Raw genomic sequence first — 23053 nt, forward strand, 5'->3', positions numbered from 1 at the left:
AAAAGTATTGATAACATGTTTGCCTCTGAGCTTTGATACAATCATGTTTAAACAAAATTAAGGCAGATTCTAGTATCTATACGTTGATTTTTAGAAAGCTTTTGACTTTATCAACCATTTTAAATTGTGTAAATGTATTGAATGTAAATGGTCACATGGTTAATTTCGGAATGTTTTAAAAGCTATGTAAAAGAACTTAAAATCCTGCGTAAAATAGCAAAAAAAAAAAATTACATGCTGAAATGATAATAACACACAGTAAGTTGAGCACGCTGTTACCAATTGGTTCCCTTGTATCATTGGCACCAGACAAGTGGACAAAACAAGTTCTACAATATATACCCTCTTTGACGAGTTATCTACATTTCTGCGTTTAAACTGTGGTTCGGATGTTGTTTTTACCAATGAAATAACCGACATTATCTGTTTAATGCCCGCTAATGATAATGCAAATTGCGCTGAAACAAAACACAATTTACAAGAACAAATAAATTTAAGATGTATGTCAAAACACATGGATTGACGTAAATCTCAATTAAACTGAGATAATTGTATTTCATAATGATGGAGTACTAAAAGGAAACATACTTTGGTATTTTCGGGGCAAAGAAGTAAACACCAGTTTACAAGTATATGGGCCTATTTTTACTCCTTTATTATCATGGAATTTGGCACTTAATAAGCTATCTGCGCAAGCACAAACGGCCATATTCTCAATAAATAACTTTCAAACGCTATTTGGCTACTTTCAGCCTTTCGAAATATTCAAAATCGTTGATTCCATGATCAAACCTATAATTTATTACAGATCCCAAATATGGGGTAATGAGTATGTACAGGCAATCGATTTTTATTGATTGCTTTTAAAATGGCATGACGACGTTTCAAACTCGACTCGATGTAATTATTATTAATATTACAAAAGCATACTTAACACAGACAAGTACTTATCAATTCATTAAACACCAAAATATAAGTTTGCGCTTTCGAAATTCCGAGCCTTAGACCACAAATTACAAAACGAACTGGGGAGACGCAATGATGTACAAAACGAGAACCAAATATGTAATAATAGTTCTTCAAATGAAGTTCGATATCTGGATTGCAAATACAATGCTTTCTTACGGTGTACCACATGCAATGATTTTTATAGCTGATATTCTTCAGGCGATTCACCGCTAGATTTGTATAACTTAATGAGCCCTAATGATAAAGCTATCAAAATGTATATAATTATGTATGTCATCTACTGAAAAATATCAATTACCGGAACTAAATCAAGTACCTGTACTTTGATCTATACACACCGCATTGTTCTGTTTGTGTAGTATGGACGAGTATGTTAGCGTATGCGGTATTACATATAGGTGTCGTGTTCTGTAAAACCGGGGCTTAAAGGGATCTTTTCACGGTTCGGTAAATTGACAAAATTGAAAAAAGTTGTTTCAGATTCGCAAATTTTCGGTTTAGTTATGATATTTGTGAGGAAACAGTATTACTGAACATTTTCCATGGTCTAATATAGCCATTATATGCATCTTTTGACGATTTAAAAACCTAAAAATTATAAAGCGTTGCAACGCGAAACGATTTAATAATTTGGAGAGTTCTGTTGTTGTCGTTTAAATTTGTGAAACTACGAAGATTGCTTATAAAAGGTATAAAATACGCATCTTTGGTATGCTTGGCAGGATAGCTGAGTTGGCCTATGCGCTTTTACTTCAGGATTCCGGGGGTCACTGGTTCGAGCCCTGCTGCGGGCTACTTTTTTTTCCTTTTTTAAATTTTATTTTTGATATTTTGCTGGAGCTTTTTAAATTTAATGTTTACATTTATTAACATATAGCATTTAATGACAAACTTTAAAACATGCCAAAATCTGTGAAAAGGCCCCTTTAATGCATGTGCGTTAAGTGATAACCTGATTTACCTGTGCAGTCCGCAAAAGCTAATCAGTGACGACCCTTTCCGCTTTTATTGATTTTTTTTCGTTTGAAGGAAGTTTCTTCTTAACGAAAATCCAGTCATTGGTGAAAGTGTCGTCCCTGAATAGCCCGTGCGGACTGCGCACATGTATTCAAGTGTCGTCCCTGAATAGCCCGTGCGGACTGCGCACATGTATTCAAGTGTCGTCCCTGAATAGCCCGTGCGGACTGCGCACATGTATTCAAGTGTCGTCCCTGAATAGCCCGTGCGGACTGCGCACATGTATTCAGCCAAGTTTTTACAGAAATCGGCTCATATACATCCGGCATCAAGTTGCCGAGACAATTCGATTATCTCACGGAACAAAAACGATAGACAGTCCGTTGCTATGAGGTAGTCTCTATTCTATTATGACGACATTGCCATACCCAGATTAAGTGCCGCACCACATTCAGGGTGAAGGATCACGTGACTTTATGGGGTTCACATGGATGTTAATGGATGTAAACACATCGATATGGGTGTGTGTGTGTGTGTTTTTCAAATAACTTTTTAAAACAATTTTTCTGAAGAATTTTAATTAGTGCATAAAAGACAGTTTTTAATGCGTCTTATGGGAATGTGAAAAACGTCAGAATTACTTTATTTAATAAGCCGGTGTTTTTGGCCAAAAGTTCGATTTTTACAGCAATTATTAACACGGTTATGCTGCACGAAGCGTGAACTTTTGTCAGCGATTTAAGACGTATTCAATAATGTATTCTTAAATCCACAGATATCGTCACAAACTGCAAGACAATCTGTCTTTTAGCCGTAAAGATTTGTGCAAATATATTTCATTAAAGTTATATATTTGCAAAAATAAAGTTCTTTACAGTGTGTTTGCATTCTGTCCAGCCCGTTTGTAAATCCCTGTGAACCCTGTTGATCCTGAACCCTGATATTATCCCTGAACTCGTATGCGTCGTTATACATAAAATCAGACAGACATCTTTCTATTGTAGCCTTTTGTATTATAAACAATATAACAATCCATAGAGTAACCTAAACAGTACATTTTGAACGTGAAATGCTTTATTGCTGCAAACTGACTCGGCACACAACAGACACTCTTTACGAACCACCACGTGGCGCAAAGGACAAATATACATTATCATACACGTATATCGGAATGTTTCAATACAATAATTATCATTTCGACACAACTGGGTCGTTGTAAGACGAGAAAAACAAGCGTCAGTGGCTAGGCTGTCAGGTGGTCGTTGCTAGGCAGCGCGGAAGAATTTGACTTTAACGAGAGAGTTGGGCGTCTGCGGAGAGTGTTGTGCTATCTGGAGACGTTTGAACTCACTGAGAGGATCTGCAACATGAAACATATTCGTGTAAGCACTAAAATTTATTGGACACTTAATATCACCACTAACAACCGTTGTTTTGGACTACACTTTACAACACGCATATACAGTTATAGTCAGCATAAGAAGTTACAGTAACTGTTTGTTGATTTGTTAATTGCTATAGATCTTTTTCGAACAAAACGCTAATATGTATTTGTGTTGTTTTTTTTTGCTAAAAGAACTAATTCGACTATCGAATATACATCAGGATTCAACCAAACAATTCTCACAATGCCACTAGACTGCTATCTACGTACCTTGCAGAATGTCCGAGGGTCCCTGGATGAGTTGGAACTCCGTCCTTTGCACCATGTGCTCAAAGCAGCCGAAGATGAAGCGGCCCGGTCCGTACGGCGTCCGCCCGATGAGAAAGTTGGCAAACATTTGGTTGTAGCTATCCAGAGTGAGGGGGTACTTCCCGTGCTGCGATCAAACATAAAAGGTAAATAAGTTAACATAAATCTCGCGTTGTCGAAAATAGGGAGACGCGATATTGACCCGAAAGTGTAAGCGTACCGCCTAGAAAGTTTTGCATAATATTCGACTTGGTAATTTTTAGAAACCAAAATAGCCACTATAAAATGATTACGACGACGATGACGATGCTGCTGCTGACGACGACGAAGACGATGATGATGATGATGATGATGACGACGACGACGACGACGACGACGACGATGATAATGATGATGATGAGAAGGAAGAGGACGATTTTATGTGAAATGATGTAATAAACGGTAACTGGTAAACAAGAGGGCCTGAAAGGCCCAAAGTCGCTCACCTGAGATAACAAGATATTATTGGTACAAATCTTCTGACCAAGATTCACGAAGATCGGAAAATAAATGTGGCCTCTAGAGTGTTAACAAGGTTTTACTTTAGCCATATATAGCAATATAAGGAAAAATGCTCCGCCACTGGTGGCCATGTTTTTAAAGCAACCAAAACCATTTTCAAACTCATCCAAGATATCATTGGGACAAATCTTCTGACCAAGTTTCATGATGATCGGAAAATAAATGTGACCTCTAGAGTGTTAACAAGGTTTTACTATAGCCATATTAGGAAAATAGCCCCGCCCCCATGGTGGCCATGTTTTTTTAACCAACCGGCATCATTTTTAAACTCCTCCAAGATATTATTGGGATGAATCTTCTGACCGAGTTTCATGAAGATCGGACTATAAATGTGGCCTCTAGAGTGTTAACAAGATGTTACTATAGTCTTATATAGCCATATAAGGAAAAATGCCAGCCCCTTGGCGACCATGTTTTTCAAGCAAACGTTACCATTTTCCAACTCATCCAAGATATCATAAAGACAAATCTTCTGACCATATTTCATCAAGATTGGACAATAAATGTGGCCCCTAGAGTGTTAACAAAGTTTTACTATAAAAAGCCATATAAGGAAAAATGCCCCGCCCCCTGTCGGTCATGTTTTTAAACCAACCGGCATCATTTTCGAACTCGTCCAAGATATTATTGGGATGAATCTTCTGACCAAGTTTCATGAAGATTGGACAATAAATGTGGCCTCTTGAGTGTTAACAAGATTTTACTATAGCCATATATAGCCTTTTTAGGAAAAATGCCCCGCCCCTTGGCAGCCATGTTTTTCAAGCAAAGGTTACCATTTTTGAACTCATCTAAGATATCAGTGGCACAAATCTTCTGGGCAAGTTTCATGAAGATTCGAAAATAAATGTGGCCTCTAGAGTGTTAACAAGGTTTTACTATAGCCATATAAGGAAAAATGCCCCACCCCCTGGCGGCCATGTTTTTCAACCAACCGGCATCATTTTAGAATTCATCCAAGATATTATTGGGATGAATCTTCTGACCAAGTTTTATGAACATCAGACAATAAATCTGGCCTCTAGAGTGTTAACAAGATTTTACTATACCCATAAAAAGCCATATAAGGAAAAACGTCCCGCCCCTTGGCAGCCATGTTTTTCAAGCAAACGTAACCGTTTTCACACTTATCCAATATATTATTGAAACCAATCCTCTGACCAAATTTCATGAAGATTGGACAATAAATGTGGCCTTTAGAGAGTTAACAAGGCAAATGTTGACGCCGCACAACGCACAACGGACGACGGACAAAAAGCGATCACAAAAGCTCACCATGAGCACGTTGTGCTCAGGTGAGCTAAAAAGAAACACATTTCACATTACAAGAGCACATACGTCTGTCATCTGTTCCATGGCGTAGTTAACGAGTGACGTCACATTGCCTTCCGGAATACCGACAAACTTCACGTAGAAATCTGCCAACTCCTTGGCGTCAATTTTTTCATCACCTGACACAAAAGAGCCGCGTTCTGGCAAATCTGGACAGTCAGCACAATCTAATCAGGGACGTCACTTTCTGTTTTAATGGTATTTTTCGTTTAAAGAATGTCTCTTCTGAGCGAATATCCAATTAGACGGAAATTGACGTCCCTGGTTAGCATGTGTTGACTGCACAGGCTAATGTGGACTGATTCGTTACGCACATTTAACCATTTTTTACCCTGAAATAAATGGGACAACAGCATCATTGTCCAATTCATGATAAACATTTATGGCAAATGTTGGCAGAGGGCTGAATCTTGTGTTTTATTTCATATTGCTGGTACTTCAGCATTCCGGATAACAATTACCATATCCAAGTTTTGTATCCTGGATAAATTAAAAACAAAAACAGATAATGACATGAATCGCCTTAAAATGTAAAAGACAACACAGAAATAAGTCAAATTTGAAAGAGGCATGTTAAAAAGAGTTTATAAATCCACATAACACCAAGATATAAGGTTACTTTTATGTAAACAGCGTCAGCAAACATGATTTGTACCTTTCTTGTCGATGATTCTGAAGAGAGACTTTGGCAGCAGCCTTAACCAGACGGGGAAGTTTCTCATGGACATGCAGCCGGGAATCAGTCCGTCCCACATCCGGAACCACTTTGCAAGGTTGATGCGATCTGAAGCCCAAAGGTGAGTCGAAGGTATTTGGTATCTTTATACACATCGTCTCAAATAAGTATGCAGCAATCCGAAAAGTTTGCACCGGGACGGAACTTTCCGCCTATGGTAATATTTTACAAAGCGAATTTCTTAAAACGGTATTTTAATACAAACATAATGTTGAAATCTAGACGGTGCCAAGCGATATTGATAATACACATCGTTTTTCATCTTTCCCACAATTTAATGTGTTGATGGACAATCTTTCTTTTACACTGTAAACATCGTACGAGAAAGTGTTCATAGTTCAAAAGCTAAACAAGTGCACTGGTAATATATTTTTATTACTGACCTTTCGGGGACTCATTTAAACATGTTTGAGTTATAATTGCCTTCGGGTAATAAGTGCTGACAAATCACACGATACATACATGTACCGCAAATATAAATTAACGTCACATTTGTCCAGAGTTTTGTGAGGAAATCAAACATTTTGATTCAAGCGAGAACTGGGTCAAAGCCAAAGAATACATGATATCATAGTGTCCGTGATACCGTAAAACCATTATAATTCGTGGTGCATTTATTTTCGTTGATTTCGAGGGATGACCGATCCACGAATTCAACACAAACACATCGGAAGGTCCTCTTTTGTATTCCTAACTCAAGAATTCACACATGAACGTGTCAACAAAAACGTCTTTTAACAGTGTTTGCAACACGGACGGTTGGGGTTCATACCGGATCCCTTTTCCGCCTTCTCCATCAGGGTGTGAAAGAAGCACTCGTGCACCTCATGGCACTCGCGTGCACACTGAGAGTCCACGTCCCATCCTGTGAAGTCCAACACTTTCTAGAATTGACATGCAAACATTAAAATTATTTTAACCCCGTCTTCGAAAAATGGGGCTTAATGCATATGCGTAAAATTGCCGGCCCAGCAGTCCGCACAGGCTAATCAGGGACGAAACTTTCCGTTTTAATGGATTATTCCGGACTGAATAGGGTTATTTGGGACGACGCGCATGCATGAAGTCACGTTTTTCCCAGAATAAGGCTGAATAAAAGGTAATATGTGAACTATGGGCTATATTTTTTGACAAACTAGACACTTATTCGTTTATTTAATATAGAAGAAATATGCCATTAGTGATATCAAATTGCTGAAAATAAAAGATGTCTACGAATATGTGATTTGGTTTAAAATGTCCGCGGATGGATAAAATTGTGTAACATATATGTATAATATATGTTCTACGGCTTAACCTATATTATTAAAGAACACTATAGGTTTTTTCCGTGTAAAATGTTGTCCCAGATTATTCTAAACAGTCCGCACAGGCTAACAATGGATACAACTTTCCACTTTATGCATTTTTTATAATTTAAGGAATTATCTTCTAAACGAAAATCCAGACGAGGCGATAAGTGTCGTCCCTGATTAGCCTGTGCGAACTGCCAGAAGGAGATTCAAATGAAGAAGTACTCTTATAAGATACGAACCTTCATGAATCCATCAAGATCGCTCAATTCCAGTTGTCCGTTACCGTCCGAATCTGAAACAACTATGCAATAAACAGGCCTCCATGCAATGAACAAACAACCATGCAGTTAACAAACAAACATGGAATCAACCAACAACAACGCAATTAACCAAAAACGTTCATATTTCTGAAAAGCGAAAACCGATTACTTAAGGTTTTATGGTCTAACAATAAAATGTACTATCCACTTTAATAAGCTAGAAACCAGTTTTGACTCCACTACATTTTAAACAATAACAAATTTCAACACAATATAATTCACTAGAATTTACGCCACACGAAAATACGTTAACACAATTTACAAAAACATTTACATGTTTACCTAGCTTACAGACACGAACAGTCCACCAACTTCTTTATTTTTTAATTGAGCCAACGGAGCATCTACTTGAATTTACCGTTTGTAGTATGATCTACAAGACGCATTCACATGAGTAAACAATACCAGACAACGGCGGCATGGCATACTTTAAGGTTTTGCCAATAAGCGAAGTACATCGTACCAAAGAAGTTGAAATAATACTGTAGTTTTTCTTGTTGAAAGGGCGACAGCTTCAGCGCGCTCATGACTGTATTTTTCTGAAGAATAAACTTAACAAGCATTTTCGATTAAGTGATATCCCCCGCAAAATAAATTGTGTTTATGAATGGGTGCAAATCTCTTGATAAATGCTTATCAACAAAAAAATAATTTAGTGTAAGGTAACGGTTCTTATCTTCTTATCGATATCTATACACCCATGAAGTTTCATGCTTAATTTATTTATGGCATCTGAGTTATAGCCTTGCAAAGTTACTTCATATAAAACAAATGGCAAGAACTCTTATTTTAGAAAGTGTAGCGTTGTGGTTCTTGTGCATGGCACATCCCCTAATTGATTACTATACACCCATGAAGTTTCATGTTGATATCTTATATAGTTCTGATATATAGCCCTGAACAGTTTTATGGCAGACGGCAGGATTGACGGAATGAAACACGGACGGACGGAATGATGGACAACGTCAATATTTTCCATATCCCTCCAGTTTTGGCGGCGGATAACAGCATTTTATTGCTAGAAGTGCTAACGGCTGTATGCATATTTTGTCTGTGCTTAGAAAAAAAAGAGATTTATATTGATTTAAATGGAAAACAAATAGAGACAATTTATTGACATGTGCTATTGTTTTATTGAGAATATTATTATAACGGAAGCTTCTGTATATAGCTCAACATTATAATTTTGTTTTACCCATTTATGCCTAGCGTCTAGAAAAAAGGCCTTGGCAAACAGCGTAGACCCTCACCAGGGTCTGCACTGTTTGCTAAAAGAAATTTCTGTAAGAAATATTCTAAACTAGAAATAAATAAACTAGACATCCCTAATCTTGGAAATAAATTGATACAATTAAGAAGGATGGGAGAGTCCAATAGGCATAATGTTGTTTAATATCAACATGAAAAAAACAACAGCACAACAACTGATTACGTGCTTACTTTATTTCTTTTAACTCTTGCGAAATATAGTTTTACAAAAACATCTACTTACGGTTTTAGATAATATTCTAATAAACACTTGTATGGCAATTTCATACAATCTTCACATGGATTAATTTAAACAAAAACACCCAGTTCTCCAGGACCAAATAACGAGTGTGTACACAACATAGGTTGTATGCAATTACATGTTTTCCACGTGCATCACGGACCAGGAATTACACACGCATGCGCAATAAAATGTGCATTTTTTGCAACATGTATGCAACATTCAATCACATAATGCTATACAGTTATGATCAGTTTATTCGGTGTTTTTTGTTGTTGGGTATTATCTAACCTTTACTCGCGAACGGTTTTAAGGTTCATGTAGAGGCTTCATTTTGAAAAATGTGGGACCCCAAGCATTGAACTCAAATTTGACTAAAGGAAGAGTGCCACATTGAAAATGTATACACATATGCTTTAAAGGATGTTTTTCCTTCAAACTGCTACCAATTTTGTACATCAACGTATCATACCATCCACAAAATCAATCAAAATACAAAGCGATTTTAACACTAAAATATACATTATTTTCAAAAATCTGAATCATGTTTATTCCACGTATTTCGGCGGAAAATTATATAACTAGTGAATAATATCGACATTGACGAGGGCAAGTTACGCTTAAATAGTAAAAAAGGTTTACATATCTAGAAATATCAAAACTCGAACACATGTCATTTCATCACCATGGGGGCAGCCATTTGTAAATTCATAAAATAGAAAGAAACATGCTAAAAACTCACTCATCGCCTAATTGACACCCCAAACGGTTGACGATGACAAATGCATTGGATTGTAATCTTTCCGTTGATGTTTGCAAACTGCACGATCAGACCTCATAAACATTCAAAAGAATAACTATGTAAGAAGCATTTCACCAATGTTTACAATTGTTGTCGAATCACCATACTTATATTATTGCGCATAAAATAGTACGCTTACAGACTGACAGAAAGATCGATACGAAACTCCGTTAAATTCATCACGGTATACTATTATATTGATAACATATAATAACACATCGCTTTAACAATCTAAAAGGAGAAATAATTCTTTTAAACAAAGTTTTTAATAACGAAAGTGAAAACAACGGAAGTTATATGGATATTCTGTGAGATGCACTTCGGCTCCAGAAAAAACAATACAAATAAACTAAAAAAGACGTGTGGGGGACAATTTTCAGCTGGAAAATATTTGAAATAGGGTAAGTGATTATATCTCTACGTGGTCATTTCTGTTATTGAGTGCGATCTCTTGCTGATTAATGTTAAGAGTTGTTTTACTAGTTGCGCACCAACTGTCAAAATAAGTTTGTGTTTTCTCTGGTATGTGTATACACATACCAGGTTTTCTCACCACTGCACGTGGTTTCGACCGATTTGTTTTGCACGTTTTTCTACGGAGCACAGCGATGGCCACGCTTTCAAAATGGGTAGAAGGAATCGAAATATAAAATCAATCGGTTTGCCAATTTCTTTATATTCCTTTACAATTTTATATGTCGCCTGCAATCTATTTCAATTTGAGATGGTTTAAATTTGCAATTTGGTTGAGAGGTAAATAACAAAATTGTAAAGCCTTTGAAAAAGAATTGTGCATCTTATTATCCACCATACCTGGATTTTTAAAAAGTAGTTACGTTTTAGTTATTTTTAGAACTTTGTTTAGGAAATTTATCCAAAATAGGCAGTTGAATAAAAACTCATTTGTTGTTTTATGACAATAATTTTCTGTGAAATGTTGCTAACTTGACCTTGTATATGTATATAGCTTTGTATTTATTCAACTTAAGATAGTGCATATCCTTCCTAACTTTATATTGAGATTTTGTAAATTAGTGTAAAAATGTATTGGTTTTAAACCAAAATATGAATAAAGCACACAAATTTTGAATGTCAAAAATGTGTTTATGTTATTCTATCCGTCTTTAGCTTTAAAATGATATATAGTTTGACCATATTGTACCACATTGAATGAAGAAAAACCAAAGCGAATTTTTAATGAATTTTATCCCCCCCCCCATGAACCTTAAGCAAAAGACAGTGCGTTAATAATAAATTATATAGCATTTATCATTTATAAAAAATATTCAAGTAATGAAAATATCATCTCTGACGGAGAAACGAGTTTTAAAAATATGGGTTCGTGTATATTTAATCTACAATCAAAGACAATAAATTAATAAAGCGTTACACACGCTTTTCACATTATACAAAAATAACATACTGATAATTCTACCAGAACTGGAAGGATCTTAGCTAAAGAAACTTCAGCGTACATTTTATATAGTATTGACATACCTGTATAAAGTCGCGCCTGTCAACAATCATAAAAAGCGACATTTAAAGTTATGGTAGCCAGAACTAGAAGGATCTTAACTGTGACTGCAAGAAATCCGCATACAAAACTTAAATGTTACACAATGAACTGGTTCCTACAAAATCTTATGGCAATAGTGTGTTATTGTAGAACGACTTATTTATCAATAATATTTTTAATAACTCTATGATTGTTCTAATGTTAAAATTATATTACTGATCTGATCATTTCAAGTGATTCGTAAATTAACTCGAGGCTTCAATCATCACATATTAAACCGAATTAGTATTGTAACATTTTATGGTATTTAAATCTATATTTATAGAACTATTAATCAGCTTTAGCGAAACAACATAATTGTTCTTGTATTGTCAATCGTTTTATATCATTATTTTTTGCTTACCAGTCTATTTTCACCAAGGAAGACATAATTCAGCCAGTTCCGCAACTCACAAGAAAGATTAACGACAATTTCCCTTCACTACACATCCGCAACTCACACGCCGGGTAAACGACAATATCCCTTCACTACGCATGCGTGAAGGTGGTGTACTCAAGCTGCTGAATCACATCAATGTCGGGAAAGCGGCCTATCTAGATGATCTCCAAAACAGAGTACTGAAGTTCTGTGATATATGGGCGACATCATTCCTGTCATCTTCCAGCGGCCAGTATACACAGGCAAGCTTCCAAAGACTTGAGAGACGCAAACATCACTCCTCTTAGTGCTATTCAAGCTCTGAGAGCATTTCATCTGTCGTCATATTGAACCACTAAGCAAGCACAAGGTATTGATACACCTTAATCTTGGCTCTCGCTCAGAATACCTTTAAGAAACCCAACTCGTTGTCGCATCCCACGACTTGCTTTGTACCATGAGCAGAACAAACAGGTTGACATCATAATCCTTGATTTCAGTAAGGCTTTTTACACCATGCCTCGCCAACACGTACTGCTAAAGCTTGAAAACTTCGGCATCCGCGGTCCATTACTCAACTGGATATCACACTTCCTAACACAACGTGAATTGTGTGCGGTGGTTGAAGTAGAGAAGTCCCGTCACGTTGCTGTAGGATCCGGGGATAATACAACAAGGCACAGTATTAGGACTGTTTCTTCGTCATACTAATTATGACCTACCAGTAAGAGTAAAATCCTACATCCAACTATTCATAGACGACTGCCTAATTTGTAGAGCAATCAAAGTAATAGCATTAAGCTGGATTGGTCATCGGCTCGGGTACTACGTAATTCTTGACTGGAATTTACTTTGTGAAAGCACTGTCACAACATCTATAAAGTATTTTAAGGTTGCAATATCGGCAAAAGTTGGACATTTGTCCAGCTCATGTTTGCTACATATGCATACCCCCCCCCCCCACCCACCCACCCACGCTGAATAAAAGCATGACTTGGTCACTTCAACGTATCATTCAGATCCAGATTCGGAATTGTTATAAAATAATGATTATTCAAAGGAATATTTGGTAACATTAGTTTTTTGTAACCTTTGGTGTTTATTAAAAGTTACTTCCCTTGTATAAAATTGCGCCTTTAATATGAAAATGTTGGTAGATAATTGTCGTTATTGGTTAATTTCATTATCAACAGTTCGAGCTTTAATATATGATAATAGGGCTCGATTGGTCATTGTCGGCTCGGGTACCACTAACATCTCGGGTACATGTAAGTATTGTGGTGTTGATCAGGGTTAGCTTTTTGTGGGTTTAACTACAACAACAACAATCACTTGCAACGACACTTAATATAATACTCACGTTGACATCGACTGGAATCCTCGTCAGGATGACACCAAACGTCCTCGTCGTCTTCAAGGGAAACTCGTCGGCTTCACTCGTCTGCTCCTCGGCTACACTTGTCGGCTCGTCGGGTACACTCAGTTGTGGCTGACCTGATGGAGTTTTGTGTGTGACCTGGCGGAAGCGCGAAAAGGAGCATGCGCAGACGGAATGGACGCCGAGAAAGAAAGACGATTGTTGAAATGAGTTGTTGCATTATAATCATTAAAGTATTCTTATATCTTGATCTGTGTGTTTTGTTTGTACGCGGAAGTGAAAGTACAGTATTTACAACATTGGCGACGAGGAAAATTGCGGAAAACACCGGAATTCAGGGTAAACAACGACTTTTAACTTTTGCCAGTTTGGCAAACCACGTGTTTTTGCAACCGTGGGTTTCACTGCGTGGGTCGTCAAGAGTACGTTTGTCGGTGGAGATCGATCAGTAACAACTAGTTTTAGGCAAATTTGAGCCAGTTTGGCATAATAAATTTGTCTGAGACGGTTTTTTATTGAAATAACGATTGTTGCTGTGACGTCACGTGTTTATGCGTATCTATTCAGAAGCAAGGAATCTTCTAGCAATCGCAGGTTGCGGAGGTGCTCAGAGGTGTTGCAGTTTGCATCCAGGGGCTCTACTGCAGTGATAAGAAGGAGGGAGGTGCTTGGAACTTGGCTGCTCACATACGTCTAACCAGTTTGGTTTTTATGTATAGTATGGTGGGCCTTTGTTGCCATTAATTAAGTGAACTTTGTTAACATCGTTATTAAAAAACAAACAAACAACAACTTGGTTTTAATACATTGTATATACTATTTTGGTAACTTCAGATTGAAACTTAAGTGTACAATATATACATAACACAACTCTGTATAGTTTAAATAGACTTGCAACACACCCGCGCTTGTTTCATTTAGTTCATTAAATAAATAAAAATGGTTGTTCAAATTAATACTGCATCAGAGGCAGATTTACGTGCAATTCCGGTGGCGGGACAAAAGACTGCGAAGGTTATTGTTCGATTAAGGGAAAACATGGGACTATGACACCAGAGTTATTGTCATTAGCATTGGGAAGAACCGTCCCCAGGCACATGCTGGAGCTCGTAGCGTTTCCCGAGGCAGAGCAGGATTTCAGTTTAGTCGTTTCAGATGACCTTAGCGAGAAGTTTGCAGAGATAGAGCAGTTTGTTCTCTCACTACCAGCAGGCGTAAAGGTCCAGTCCCCAGGCACAGCCAAGCTGGATGTTGCAGCAAGGCTTAAAAGCAAATGCGCTGCCACCAAATTAGAGAAAGGCCAACAGCAAGTCGAACAGAAGCCTAATCTGAAAAATGTTGACATTTTGCAGCCGAAAAAATATGAAAAACCATGTAAGCCCTTGGAACGACAAAGCGGTGCACGATACAAGAAACAGGAGACTAGTGACTCCGAGGGTCATTCACCGGTGCGAGCGGAGAAATTGCGTAAAGGTGAAAAATCCAGGACATCTGGCCATTTAAGGCGTCGCCGTTCCCATGATAGTTTATCAAGGGAAGACGACGACAGCGACTGCGATGACAGACGGTCGGCTCGCTAAACATACCCGCCATAGTCATGCTTCATCCGGTGGGAGGTCAAAGCGCAGGAACCACTCCAGCAACTCAAGTTCAAGATCGGAGTCGAGACACGGTGGTAAAGCAAGGAGGAGTCATCGTCATGTTTGCCGTAGGTCAAGGTCATCAGGATCCAGGTTTTACTATCGGTCGAGTTCAGAATCTGGTAGTTTATCAGAGGATGATTACCACTCTAAAGTCCATGGTGATCCCAAGAAGATGCCAAAGAACCTACGGTATGATGGCCGTACCAGTTGGCTGTCATTCAAACAGAAGTTTGACAGCTACAGAAAGGTGTACAAATGGTCCGACCATGAATGCCGGGATTACCTCAACTGGTGTTTAGAAGGAAAAGCTCTGGACTACTTTACTATTGAGACGCGCATGGGAGAAAGTTTTTCTTTCCGCGACATTATGAGAAAGATGGAAGGGTTCTTTGGTTCCAAGGAACTACCCGAGACCCGTAGAGCCAAATTCCAGCAGGTTACACAGCAGCCGGGGGAATCCTTAGAAGATTGGGCGGATAGAGTGTTTACCCTAGCAACACCTGCTTTTAGGGACCTTCCAGATCAGTTTGGTCAACGGGAGGCTGTTTTTAGGTTTTGTCAAGGTTGTATTGACAGGGAAGCGGGAAAGCACGCCTGCTTTGAACGACCACGAACGATTCAACATGCTCTTGATCTGGTACGACATCATCAGTATGTTTCGCAAGTGGTTGATGGCAAGAAGGCCAGGAACTATGACCAAGAAGTAACAGTCAATGCGGTTCAGTCCCCGGGAGACGTGAGAATGGAGAGACTGGAAAAGGCGATTGAGCAGTTAACTTGTAAGTTTGAAGCTAGTTTAGCATCAAACAGTTCAACAAATAACAAGGACATGAAGTTCCCACAAAAGACCTTTAGATGTTTTCATTGTAATGGCAGGGGCCATATGAAAAGAGACTGTAGAGAGTATCAGGAATCCCTTAAACAACAGTCTGGAGGTCAAGTGGTTGAAAGGAGTCCACAGAAACCTTTAAACTCCAAGGGGCCGGTGGCGTAGGCCAGGCACTGCAGCCCGATGTCAATAGAGGCCATTTGTTAGCGCCAGTTGAAGTGCGGCATGATACTTCATCTCGATTGGTGGCGGAAATAGAAGAGGGCAAATCCGTGTCAGCAAGTGGAGGGGAGACGATAGCAGTCAAGTTCGTGACGGCAGGGTCGTCTTATGTGAATATGTTGGTGGGAGACCGGCAGGTTAGGGCTCGGGTAGACTATGGAGCTGATATATCCATACTGTCTTCAGAAGTTTATGACCGTTAAAGCGGAAACCAGGCAAGGTCAAGGGGATCAACATGCAGCTTGCTGAGAAAAATTCTATTCTGAAGAGATTTGTTACACAGCCTATCCATGTACAGCTGGGAGATCAGTCTTCCAGGGTAGGGATATGCGTTGCGCCAATCAGTGATGAGATGTTGCTGGGACATGACCTGCTGTGTCACTTCAAGGCATTGATTGATTTGCACTCAGACTGCCCATTGGTCAAGGACGAAAGTATACCTTTGAATACGACATTCAGAGACAAACCGGTGGTTGCAAGGACAGTGGTACCTCCAAATTCGGTTGTAAGAGTCCCCTGTACATTGGAAGGATGGTTAGGGGCACATTACATGGAACCAGTGAATAACTTGAAGGTATTGATGCCAAAAGTTATTCGGGTAGCTAATGAAATTCCAGTGGTGTGTTTGGTGAACCCATCTGACCAGTTCAAAAAAATGTTGTAGTGGGTAACGCCTATGAATTTGAAGAGATTCTTCAGGGAGGCGATATCCGAGCGACGTTAGGTGATGGCATCAAGGTACAAACCGTAGCTGGGGTGGACCACTGCTCAACAGCGGAAGATAATAGAAATCCGTTGGGAATGTCCTGTGCCGGGTCGACCAGTCAATCCAGAGAACCGGAGACCGTGGCAGGTTGCCAGGTGGAGTCGGTTTGGCCGAAAAGGTCGACCAGAGAACTGGAGACCGTGGCAGGTTGCCATGGTGAGTCGGACCTGCAAAAGAAGGAAAAAGAAGTTGTCGTTCCTGACCATCTGCAGGAAGTGTACAAAGCGTCGATAGGGAAGTTGACAGGTGAACAAGCCGGTGCACTGATCGGCGCACTCTTCTCCGAAGAAGTCGACGACGACATTGGCTTTGTAGAGCAGGGCAGTTTCCGAACGAGGGGTCAGCAAACAACGTTTCAGCACGGATGGCCGAGTTTCCTTAGCGATGTCACAGAAGTTGAAAGCGGCCATGGTGTTTTTAATCGAATGGAATCGGCTAGTCCGCTTGATTCATATCCGTGGGATCCCGGGGGGCGAGCCGTTCACTCAGTCGTGTCGGGTGTTGGCTGGAAGTTTTTCCCAACACCCACTTAAGTTTCAACAGGAGTAAATTCACGCCCCTTACTTCACTCGGTCCCATGAGCGATTTTCGGCGCCAGCGGAAGTTGTGGATGTGGCTGCGATGTTGGCGGAACTTCGTGGGGTGACATCGCAGCACATCCTAGAGGTCACCACGAGAAACGCCGTCAACCTGTTTGGTGCGATCCCCAAAGGGCAGGTTGCCCTGTAGATCAACCTTAGTAATGGATGGTCCCCAATGTATGCCAGTTTGGCGATCCAGGATGGGCACGAACAACAACATCCAGACAAATGGCCGACTATTGTCTGCGGCGGAGGCACCGGGTTCCGGGGAGCGGCTCCAACAATAAAGACGGGGGGAGTGCTGTGGCTGACCTGATGGAGTGTTGTGTGTGACCTGGCGGAAGCGCGAAAAGGAGCATGCGCAGACGGAATGGACGCCGAGAAAGAAAGACGATTGTTGAAATGAGTTGTTGCATAATTATCATTAAAGTATTGTTATATCTTGATCTGTGTGTTTTGTCAGTACGCGGAAGTGAAATTACAGTATTTACAACAACTCGTTGGCTCCACGTCACGGATTGGCACTTATACCTTCTGGGAATGGCTCTCCAGAGAAACACGTATTATGACACAGTCACAGGCTAAAATAATCAGTCACAATCTCACAATTCCTCCTGGCAATACTCACCTAGAGAAACACATCTACTCACATCAACCGCCCGTGCAGAAGAGAGCGTAAAAAACACAGGGGCCAGTCAAAAAAAAAAAGGAAAAAATATCTATAAAAAAAGGTTCCTTTTTCTAATATATACTAATTTTTTTTTTGACTGGCCCCTGTGGTAAAAACTCGTGCTCTTAGTAAGCTATCTTCTGATTGGCCGCTGGTTCCCAATCATGAGGCATGTGCATGTTTTGTGAGCCGGGCACCGGAACTACAGTACAGTCGATTGGTGTATAGCGGATTTTAGTGAGTAACGGATAGGTTAAACGTTTTTTGCAAAATACTTTTATTTATGTTAAGATTGATAGTTTTCTATGAATTGAATACAAAAAGCCTATCATTGTTAAGTCGATTCATGTTTTTGTTGACGTCTGTCAATGTTTACAACTGTTTCTTTTTTATAAAACAAAACAAGGTCACGTTATGTACGTACCTTTTTTGTGACGACAGGAAAAGTGCAAAGGAATGGTTTCTTGAATTTTGAGATTGTATTTGGTAAACATAATGTTCATTGATGTAATATTTTAGTATTATGTGTCCTTTACAAACGTAAGAATGCTCAGAAACCAAATTGATGCGTGCCATATAAAATAAGCATGAAAGCTGCAAATAGGGATTTAGTGAATAATGGACATGTGGTGACCCATATTCAGGAATGTCGGGATTGTCTCAAAATAAATATAAACTCAATTGAAGTTGTCCAATACACATGTGGTTAGCGTTGGCTATGATACTAATTAGTGAAAACATCATTTTTTAATGAAAAATAATCAAATTATAACGAAAAATCGATTTCTCTGAAAACATATTTTTCACTATCAAATCTATATATATAACAAGGTACATGTATTCTACTCAAAATGACTCGAATATAGGGTGCATCACTTTGAACAGCCATTTCTTCATCAATTGTGCAACGATTTCCATGAACTTGGTCTTATTAAACGCAGAAATGAATTTCCGTTCTGTACATATATTGCAATTATTTTTACAAATGCTGTGTCAAATTTCAAGAAATAACACGATTCACATGTAATCCGATAAAGACCTAAGCGATCTGGTAATGACTGAATCAGTGTACCATGAAATTCGCGCTGTAAACAAATAATATTTTTCGGAAATTTAAAACCGCTGGCATGTTTCAGTAGGAAAGACGTGTATTTCTAGGTTTAATGGTTTCATTACTGAATGCATGGTGTTTACGTTGAAATGAGACTCGAGGTCCTTAGCTATCCGTTATACACCAATCGGCTGTATACTTACATGTACCCCAGGTACGGTAAATATACTGAAACATACCCGGCCAATATTAGACTTTTCCCTAGTTCTATTCCCGCCCAAAATCCGATTTCATAAAACGTGCTACCGATTACCGTAATTACAAAACAATCTTCTATTTAAAAATAACTGAATAAACACGCTTTTTGAGTATGAATTTCGATTATATAGAGGCCATTTAACAGTAAATTGACACTCAGACAAATATGTCAAGATGATTAATTTTTGTTAAAGCTGACAATGACCAATGTAGCATTAAAATTCCCGGGTACATTTAAGTGTATTTACTGTACCTGGAGTACATGTAAGTATACTCAAATGTACCCGTGGTACATGTAAGTAGTACCTGAGCCGACAATGACCAATCAAGCGATAAAATACTGGTGCTCCCTAATTTACGAGCAAAGGCTTACTTAATAACTGTGTATTTTAATGAATATATGGTCATGAGGGTATACAAAATCATCAATTAAAAGTTATGCAGACAAATAATTAAGTCTTTTTTTATTGCTCGATGAAAAATAATTAAATCTTGTTTATTACTTGATGAAAAATAAGCTTGTCCACCTTACAAGCTTTTAAATCTAATAATATAAAGTGTGTGCTTTTGTGGTATCACTTTAGCCTCAGGAATTTAAAGCTGGTTCCGTGGCAGCGGCATAATGGTTATGGTGTCCAATAAGGCTGCATCATTAGCGACTAGGAAATCACGGTATTGTTCATTAAAGTGAGAGTGTCACAGATGTGTCAAACCAATTTTTGATTGACAGGGTTATCATTTGAAATTATGTGGAATAAGTAGAATAGCAACATACTTGATTTGCAATTGAAATAATTCATAAATACAGGTTTCTCACAGGCATTTATAAGGTTGCTCCCAAAAATATGAAAGGATATATATATCGGGATATTGTTCTCCAACCCTCCATTACATGATCACGGCGGTTAGTGGCGGATGCCACCTCTTTTGTGCGATGTACTGATAAATGAGCCAATGCTACTTCCGAGGTGGCACTAAGGACCGAATGTTTTAAAAGTTCACGGAAAATGCTATAGGGTGCGTAATTTTTATGTTTTTCAACATTATCATATAGCGCACTTTCAAAAATCGGTCAATATAATATAGTGCGATTCAGCAAAGATTAATTCATCCACACATGTACAGAAACACACAATTACAACCCATTTGCAAACGTGAGGACCTTTATGAGCTGTGTCATGGAGGTTCTTTAGCATATCAATGTTTTTGGCCTGTGACAAGCAAATTTCCAACCATCCAATGAAAACGCCATTAAACAATTACTTTGAGCTTGCATGTATACAAGTTGTTGCATGCACAAATACATCGGCCACTAGTCGGTCTAACAGATAATTTTGTATTTTTTCAAAAGAGATGGAGCCAATGCCAAGGAGGTTGCGCTAATGACAGGAGGTGGCGCCCATGCACAATTTGAGCTGTTTTAATTTTTAATACCGACCGTATGTTTTTTGTGTGGTATTTTAGGTTGAACGTTTGATCTTTTTTCTCTATTGGATGATAGTGAAATATTATCGAAACAGGTTAAGTTTTCATAATTATGAAAAACATGACTGCGATGCAAAAAGATTTTGGTGATTTCGGTCATTGAATATGCTATGAAACTGGAAAGTAACTTAAGTATAATACAAAAGATAATGATTAAAGAAAGAGCTATCCTTATTTTGTGGAGAAGAAATTGGGGAAAAATGATATATTTTAGCCTAATTTAGATTTGTTCACCCTTCAGCCTTGCCTTTAAGTGAATTAAGCATTTGGATTAAGGGACAAATCTCATCATTTCAAGCAGAAGTAACATCGTTTGATTATTTTGTGAATTATCTTACTGTATCAACACATTTGTTGAAGAGGAAATATTTTGAGAATATTGAGAACTGTGTTATTGGATTAATTTAGTATGACATATTTTGGGTTTATATCATACAATATGTTTTATTCAGGTTGCTGACATCTTAATTGAGTTGGTTACTAATATTATTAACATGTTGTTCTTTTTTTAGCTCACCTGAGCACAACATGCTCATGGTGAGCTTTTGTGATCGCTTTATGTCCGTCGTCCTGGCGTCGTGCGTTGTCCATTGTCCGTTGTCAACATTTGCCTTGTTAACTCTCTAGAGGCCACATTTATTGTCCAATCGTCATGAAGTTTGGTCAGCAGATTGATTTTAATTATATCTTGGATTATTTCGAAAATGGTTATGTTTGCTTGAAAAACATGGCTGCCAAGGGGCGGGGCATTTTTCCTTATATGGCTATATATGGCTTTAGTAAAATCTTGTAACACTCTAGAGGCCACATTTATTGTCTGTTCTTCATAAAAAACTTGGTCAGAAGATTCAATCCAATAATATCTTGGACGAGTTCGAAAATGATGCAAGGTGGTTGAAAAATATGGCCGCCAGGGGCGGGGCATTTTTCCTTATATGGCTATAGTAAAACCTTGTTAACACTCTAGAGGCCACATTTATTTTCCGATCTTCATGAAACTTGCTCAGAAGATTTGTGCCACTGATATCTTGGATGAGTTCAAAAATGGTAACCTTTGCTTGAAAAACATGGCTGCCAAGGGGCGGGGCATTTTTCCTTATATGGCTATATATATGGCTTTAGTAAAATCTTGTTATGACTTAAGAGGCCACATTTATTGTCCTTTCTTCATGAAACTTGGTCAGACGATTCATCCCAATAATATCTTGAACGTGTTCGAAAAAGATGCCGGTTTGTTGAAAAACATGGCCGCCGAGGGGCGGGGCAGTTTTCCTTATATGGCTTTTGTAAAACCTTATTAACACTCTAGAGGTCACATTTATTGTCCTATCTTCATGACACTTGGTCAGAAAATTCATCCCAATAATATATTGGGCGAGTTCGAAAATGATGCCGGTTGGTTGAAAAACATGGCCGCCAGGGGGCAGGGCATTTTTCCTTATATGGCTATTGTAAAACCTTGTTAACACTCTAGAGGCCACATTTATTTTCCGATCTTCATGAAACTTGCTCGGAAGATTTGTGCCACTGATATATTGGATGAGTTCAAAAATGGTTACCTTTGCTTGAAAAACATGGCTGCCAAGGGGCGGGGCATTTTTCCTTATATGGCTATATATGGCTATAGTAAAATCTTGTTAACACTCTAGAGGTCACATTTATTGTCCTATCTTCATGAAACTTGGTCAGAAGATTCATCCCAATAATATCTTGGACGAGTTTGAAAAGATGCCGGGAGGTTTAAAAAACATGGCCGCCAGGGGGCGGGTCATTTTTCCTTATATGGCTATAGTAAAACCTTGTTAACACTCTAGAGGCCACATTTATTTTCCGATCTTCATGAAACTTGCTCAGAAGATTTGTGCCACTGATATCTTGGATGAGTTAAAAAATGACAACTTTTGCTTGAAAAAACATGGCTGCCAAGGGGCGGGGCATTTTTCCTTGTATGGCTATATATATGGCTTTAGTAAAATCTTGTTAACACTTTAGAGGCCACATGTATTGTCCTATCTTTATAAAATTTGGTCAGAAGATTCATCCCAATCATATCTTGGACAAGTTCGAAAATGATGCCGGTTT

General features: G+C 38.6%; 1 protein-coding gene across 7 annotated transcripts; it reads right to left on the reverse strand.

The window, feature by feature from the left end:
- Positions 1-2982: 2982 nt before the first annotated feature.
- Positions 2983-9521, reverse strand: LOC127842837 (sarcoplasmic calcium-binding proteins I, III, and IV-like). 7 transcript variants are annotated; one of them, XM_052372588.1, is made up of 8 exons: positions 9356-9521; positions 8327-8402; positions 7783-7844; positions 7021-7132; positions 6168-6296; positions 5519-5631; positions 3581-3746; positions 2983-3286 (listed from the first exon to the last, which is right to left on the reverse strand). In XM_052372588.1, the coding sequence occupies exons 2-8, from the start codon at positions 8388-8390 to the stop codon at positions 3192-3194; spliced, it is 741 nt and encodes a 246-aa protein (XP_052228548.1). In that variant the 5' UTR covers positions 8391-8402; positions 9356-9521; the 3' UTR covers positions 2983-3191. The 7 variants fall into 7 exon arrangements, with proteins under 7 accessions (XP_052228548.1, XP_052228550.1, XP_052228551.1 ...); XM_052372590.1 differs by having other exon boundaries at positions 7783-7835; positions 9356-9520; XM_052372591.1 differs by having other exon boundaries at positions 7783-7835; positions 8327-8414; positions 9356-9517.
- Between the last annotated feature and the right edge of the window lie 13532 nt (positions 9522-23053).

This window comes from Dreissena polymorpha, chromosome 8 (assembly GCF_020536995.1).
Source record: "Dreissena polymorpha isolate Duluth1 chromosome 8, UMN_Dpol_1.0, whole genome shotgun sequence".
In the NCBI taxonomy this organism is placed as follows: domain Eukaryota; kingdom Metazoa; phylum Mollusca; class Bivalvia; order Myida; family Dreissenidae; genus Dreissena; species Dreissena polymorpha.

Coding starts and splice junctions, on each gene's coding strand:
- LOC127842837 (XM_052372588.1), bottom strand. CDS start 8,390: ATGAGCGCGCTGAAGCTGTCGCCCTTTCAACAAGAAAAACTACAGTAT. Junction 7,133..7,782: donor ATCTTGATGGATTCATGAAG/GTTCGTATCTTA, acceptor TGTCAATTCTAG/AAAGTGTTGGACTTCACAGG. Junction 3,287..3,580: donor ACCCTCGGACATTCTGCAAG/GTACGTAGATAG, acceptor TTCATGTTGCAG/ATCCTCTCAGTGAGTTCAAA.